Raw genomic sequence first — 5,729 nt, 5'->3', positions numbered from 1 at the left:
TAATTCTAATTTTTCCAACATCAAAGAACTAGGACCTCCTCTCATTTCATCCACCTTAATTGTGTCTATAGCTCTAAATTTAAATGAATGTGTAGGACAGTCTAAGGTATGTTTAGCAATTGCGCTGTCCTGTTTCAAGGTTCGGGTGCTGTAAAGATGTTCATACACCCTTTCCTTAAATTTCCGATCTGTTTTCCCTGTGTAGAAAACAGGGCAATTCTGGCAGCACACTAAATAAACCACACCTTTTGTATTACAATAAAATCTCTGTGGGGTCATATAGTCCACCCCTCTGATGTTAAATCTTTCCCCTATGTCCATGTATGGACAATATGTACATCTATCACATTTAGTCATACCTACTTTTACTATCCTTTGCCTATTTTTTGCTGTTTGCTATTTTTAAATAAAGAAGTGTTCGTATTGTGGACTTAGCTACTAACTACGCCTTGGCTTTTTGTGGGCTTGTGCTTGGCTGCTGGGACCTTCCTTTTGCTGCAGTAAGGAGTTTTTGGTTTGGCTTGTGCTTTTACCCTGTTATGTTTTATACTACTTACTAAGCATCCCAGGACATTATCCAGGCCCATCTATGCAGTATGTTTGGCCTTGGAAAGTGCATTAAAGACCTGTTCCCTAGTAATGCTTGGGGGGATTGTGGTATGCAGTATTTCCTTTGGAGTATCGGGAGGAGAGGCAGCGAGAAATTTTAGCTGAATCTTTCAGCTAAAAAGGTTGCCAATGGCCTCTGGTTCAATGTTGGTCATGCCATATACAATAAGTTATGCGCATTGATGCATATTTCCAATCGGGTTATGGACATAGCTGTCAAACGTTTTATGGTTGTCCTTTGTCTGAAAAACTATTTTTTTTCCATTTTGGCCTTTTAGTTATTAGTTAACCCTCTTAGCTGCCATTTTAGAGTGGTTGGGTTTTTTGTGATGTTGGCCTTTATTCTACCTACGCATGACCAATATATTTTCTTTTGTTGTATAGTACAACTGTTTGATATTCTGGTTCCACAAGGGTGGCTTGTCTTTTGAGTTTGTCTTATTTTTAATATGAGTGGACACAGCTCACTATATACAGCTATCAATATGGCTGTACAGGGATTTTGTAAATTGCTCATCATATGCTATGGAGTTCATTGGGTTTGGGGGTGCATGAAATTTAGCCAAGGTGTCACTCAGTAGAGAAACGCTAGCTCTGAAATAGTTCCTGAAAGATTTTGGTTTTGCTGGGTCCCTGGATTTAATTATTATTTCAAGAAATACTGCCTTATGTTCAGATGTAATGAGTGAGGACATTACATTAGGAGAAGATCATCACTCCCCATGTTTGTGAGTACAAGGTCAAGGATGCTTGTACTCCTGGTAGGAGAATGGATCTGGTCCAGGATGTTGGTATTAACAAAGTTTAGGAATTGCTGGGCTTCTGCATTAGACGTGTTGTAGAATTCCATATCTATAGAGTTGAAATCCCCCATGAAGATTGTATTGGGTTGTACACTGAGGGACTCTAGCATAATGTGATAGGTAGTATGGGTTTCCTGAGATATGAGGAGGGCCTATAAGTTGCAAGGATATGGTACGAGACCCTGTTTGTAGCAAGTTGTACATGTATGAGTTCCTGTGGGTCATACACTTTAACTAGTCTGGATCTGAGGTTGTTTTTAATATAGCCTGTGTCTCAATCACTTTTAGTTGCCGCCTGTGAAGTAGCTGGTGTAAAGGTGTGAAATACATTATAACCTTGCACTGCTGGAATACTTTCAGTGACTTTAAACCATGTCTCCATTAATGCACAGATATCTATAATCTCCAGGAAGAGGAAGGTTTGCAGGGAGTGAAGTTTCTTGTTAAGACTTATAGCATTAAGCAGTTCCACTTTCAGATATTCCTTCATAGGTTCAGGTAAGTCGTGAGGTTTGTTAGTTTAGCATTGGCTAAAAAAGCCACTAAGGTCTTCACCAGTACCCAAAAGCCTACAGTGCAGACCATCCCTGGCAATGCAGCTTGGTCTGTCAACCATGCCCTCACAGGCCATCAAATATTTTACCCCTTGGATGAATACCAGAAGCTAAGCCAGTTGTTAAAATCGATAATTTTCTGTTGGTAATGTGGCATCATCCTTGGAAAAGGTACTATGTTGCACAGTGTTAGACTCATACCTGCCTGAGACACATAATCCACGAGGTCTGTCATGTCTTGCTTCATATAGTCAAGGGAGGTATGGCTCATGTAATTAACACTCACATGGACTACAGCAGAGTCATACTGTTAGCTGCAGTTCAATGACCTGAGTGCCTGTGTGACTTGCTGGATCTTATCCCCAAAAAGGTAGCTAACCTTGATGCTCCTTACTCTGTCTGGTGAGAGGAACATCAGTGCACCTCACTAGAAAATCACCAATGACCAGGAAATCTGGTTGTGCACTGATTTTTCTTAAGGGCTTAGCAGTAGAGGTATTCAGTACAGTTTTATTGTGTGTAGTTGTGGGTGGTGTTTTAATGGAGTGTTTATGTGATAGCAGATGACCCTTTTTTTGATTGTGCTGTGCTGGAGGTTTTAGTGTTTTAGGAAGGTTACCTGTAAGTGCCTCAGCATAAGTAGTTTTATGTGTAAGGACTTTACCCTGTGCAGTTGGCATGGTGCAAGTGTTACTGACAACCCTACAGGATTAGTTTTGGTTGTATGAGAGAGTTTTGCCTGCAGTGTTAAAGTTTATTTACACCTCTTGAATACTTTATCTATTTTATTAAGAATAAGTGGGTTATCAGTGCACATCAGGCAATTGCTACAATGCCTTAGAATACCCATCTCAACCAAACTGGCCACAGAGAGAGTCATGAAGTGCATATCCATGGCTGCTGATCTACTAGGAAGAGTGATAGAAATTTAAATATTGAATAGGTCAGTAACACTAGGAGTTTGATGGTTGGTGCTCATCTATGAACAAACTAGTTGCTATGTAGCTAAAACATCTGTCTAGATAATAAGGTTATTTTAAGGGAGACATACAATGTGAGTATTTGCATCTACACAGATTACAAGGGAGAATTACACTGAGATATCGGTATCTATACAGATCACTTCTAGGTGCTGTTGCATGAAGAGCAGCACTTGTAACTAAAGACTGTGAAAAAGTCAGAAAGTTTAGATATTCAATACAAAAATACTCAAAACAATGCAAAAAACAAGTTCAGAAAATGTGGGTATGGTAATGTGAGCTTGCCCATAGGTTATGTACCAAGAGTTGTGTAAATGTGATGCTTAACTAGCAGAGGAGATTTGATAAAAACAAAAACAGCATCCTGTGGCTAATCAAAAGCAGCACACACTGCTTTCCTTTACACAATCCATGGACAGAAAATGATTCACGCTCCCCGACTCTCACTAAAGTTCAACCAAGGCAGTTCTAAGTAAAGACTATAAAAAAAGTAAAAAAAAAAAAAAAAACTACAAATATTCAACACAAAAGCACTCAATTAATGTGGCTGCGACAAAAACAATGTGAAACACAAGTACTGAAACAGTGGATATGGTAAAGTATGTCTTAGTTTTTGTAGAGTTAATAAAAAACAGCAGCACTCCTGTTCTAAAGTAGTGTGGTCACCAAATGTCACCAAGTACAAACTAGCCTTCTAGCAAATCAAATAAACACACCATAAGACTTACAGTAAGAATTCCCAATAGTGTGTGTTATCCAGTCCTCCCACAAGAATGTAAACCACAAACATTCTTAATGTTTGGAGCCCAAGTGTTTAAACCAGAACAAAGACACTTTTAAAATAACAGACACAATATGCATTCAACCAGCAATTCACAACTCAGAAAGGTGTAAGCTACCTCTTCTGCCATAATAGTGTAGACTACAAACCTTCCTAATGTAAGATAACTAGTTTGGAGCCTAAGTGCTTAAATCAGAACGAAGAGACTTGAATAACAATTACAATGTAATCAGGCTAATAACAAGCAACAATAAATGCAGCAGATTAAATGTAACTCAGCACTTTTAAAAATGTGCAGCAAAAAGCTGAATTTATTATTTAGGAAGAAGCACAAATACAATAAAAGCAGCTGAATAGAGTGCAATTGTTTATTTGATTTTTTTAGTAAGCGGGAAGGTAGATAACAGAAGATAATTTAAGTTTAAGAGACTGGGGACTTCCAAGTTAATTTTTCAGTTAGTTATCAATACATTGAGCTGAAGAGAAGAGACTGGAAGGAGTGTACAAAGTCAGATTTATAGTAGGGGAGGCCAACTCAAAAGCCACAAAGTTTAAAAGCACAACAGGAGTAGGGTGGCTGGGTGGGAAAACCAAATACTGACAGAGACCATCAATAGTTAGGCAGAGAATAGCAAGTCACACAGCACTACAGCTAAAGATGCCAATAAATACTTGTAGTTAAATGAGAAATGTTATTTCTCAGCTCCTCACACTAATTAGCTGGATTTTATTCATTGCCTGCAAAATAATTATTTTCTAACTGACACTAGCCAAGACTTCTTAAAGCTCCAAAAGAACAAAAAAACTAAAACAAAATGCAGTATGAGTAAAGGTAAAAAAATGGAAGTCACCAAACCTGAAATGAATAACTCCAGTCCAAAATCAAATGCATACAGACATCAGCAATACTTAGGCAGAGAACAGCAAGTCACAAACTGCTTTTAAAATGTCAGGCTGAGAGAGGATACTTCTGAAAATGCCTGCCATTCTTTAATATTTAACGGAATGTACTGTCCAAACATGTAGTTCAACTTGATAAGGCATTCAGGATGGCGTGACCGAGGATTGTTTTCTAAAAGCATAAAAAAGTACACTGGACATGGACAGAACATTCTGTCTACCAGAAGACATATGACAAGGTAAAGTAAAAAGGAGGTGACACACTATACCCGCAGTGGGACAACAAAGAAATCGCATGTCAAGAATCGCTGGGACACTTACTGTTTAACAGAAATCAGCAATACTTGGGGAGAAAACAGCAAGTGACACAGCAGCACTGCAGCTAAAGATGCCACTAAATATTTGTAGTTAAATGTGGAAAGCTATTTATCATTTCCTCACACTAATTAGCTGGATTTTATTCACTGTCTGGAAAAGAATTATTTTCTAACTGACCTGTGCCAAGACCACTTAAAACTCCAAAAAGAACAAAAAAACTAAATTAAAACAAAATGCAATATAAGAGTGGAGATTAAAATAATGGAAGTTACCAAACCTTAAACGAATAACTTCAATTCAAAATGAAATGCAGACAGAGATCAGAAATAGTTAGGTAAAGAACAAAGTGACTAACTACTAAATGTTAGGCTGTGAGAGGATAATTCTGAAAACTCTAGGCATTCTTCAATATTTAACTGAATCCATCAAATATAACTACCCTTGCTATCACTACGGAACAGGTCCTTATTGCTCTCTCTAAGGCCAAAAACACTGCATCAATGGGCCCAGACAATATCCCAGGATGCCTTATAAATAGCATGAAACATGACCTAGCTGGCCCTTTCGAATTGTTGTTTAACTGTAGCCTCCAAACAGGCTAATCGTGAGCAGTCTGATATGCAAAGTCATGGAAAGAATTATCAAGAAAATGATCAATAATAACACTGGAAACCTCAGGACACTGGACCCAATCCAATTTGGTTTTGTCAAGGGCAGGTCATGCAACAGACGAGGGCAAAATGGTTCACACTGCCTACCTTGACCTGCTCAAGGCATTTAGCAC

General features: G+C 38.3%; 1 protein-coding gene across 5 annotated transcripts in view; it reads right to left on the bottom strand.

Annotated features, from left to right (window-relative positions):
- LOC122794589 (glycine N-acyltransferase-like protein 3) overlaps positions 1 to 4,723 on the bottom strand; it is a 517,466-nt gene extending 512,743 nt beyond the window's left edge. For 3 of the 5 annotated variants that reach the window (XM_044063119.1, XM_044063118.1, XR_006363657.1), the window contains exon 1: positions 4,584 to 4,723. In XM_044063119.1, coding sequence (XP_043919054.1) covers positions 4,584 to 4,619 — 36 coding nt within the window. In that variant the 5' untranslated portion in view covers positions 4,620 to 4,723. The remainder of the gene's footprint in view (positions 1 to 4,583) is intronic. The other 2 variants (XM_044063120.1, XM_044063121.1) reach the window with 2 other exon arrangements.
- Positions 4,724 to 5,729: the final 1,006 nt, after the last annotated feature.

This window comes from Protopterus annectens, chromosome 2.part1 (assembly GCF_019279795.1).
Source record: "Protopterus annectens isolate FY-2018-M chromosome 2.part1, PAN1.0, whole genome shotgun sequence".
Classification (NCBI taxonomy): domain Eukaryota; kingdom Metazoa; phylum Chordata; order Ceratodontiformes; family Protopteridae; genus Protopterus; species Protopterus annectens.
Note: the sequence above shows the minus strand (reverse complement) of the source record. Positions and strands in the feature narration are given on the sequence as shown.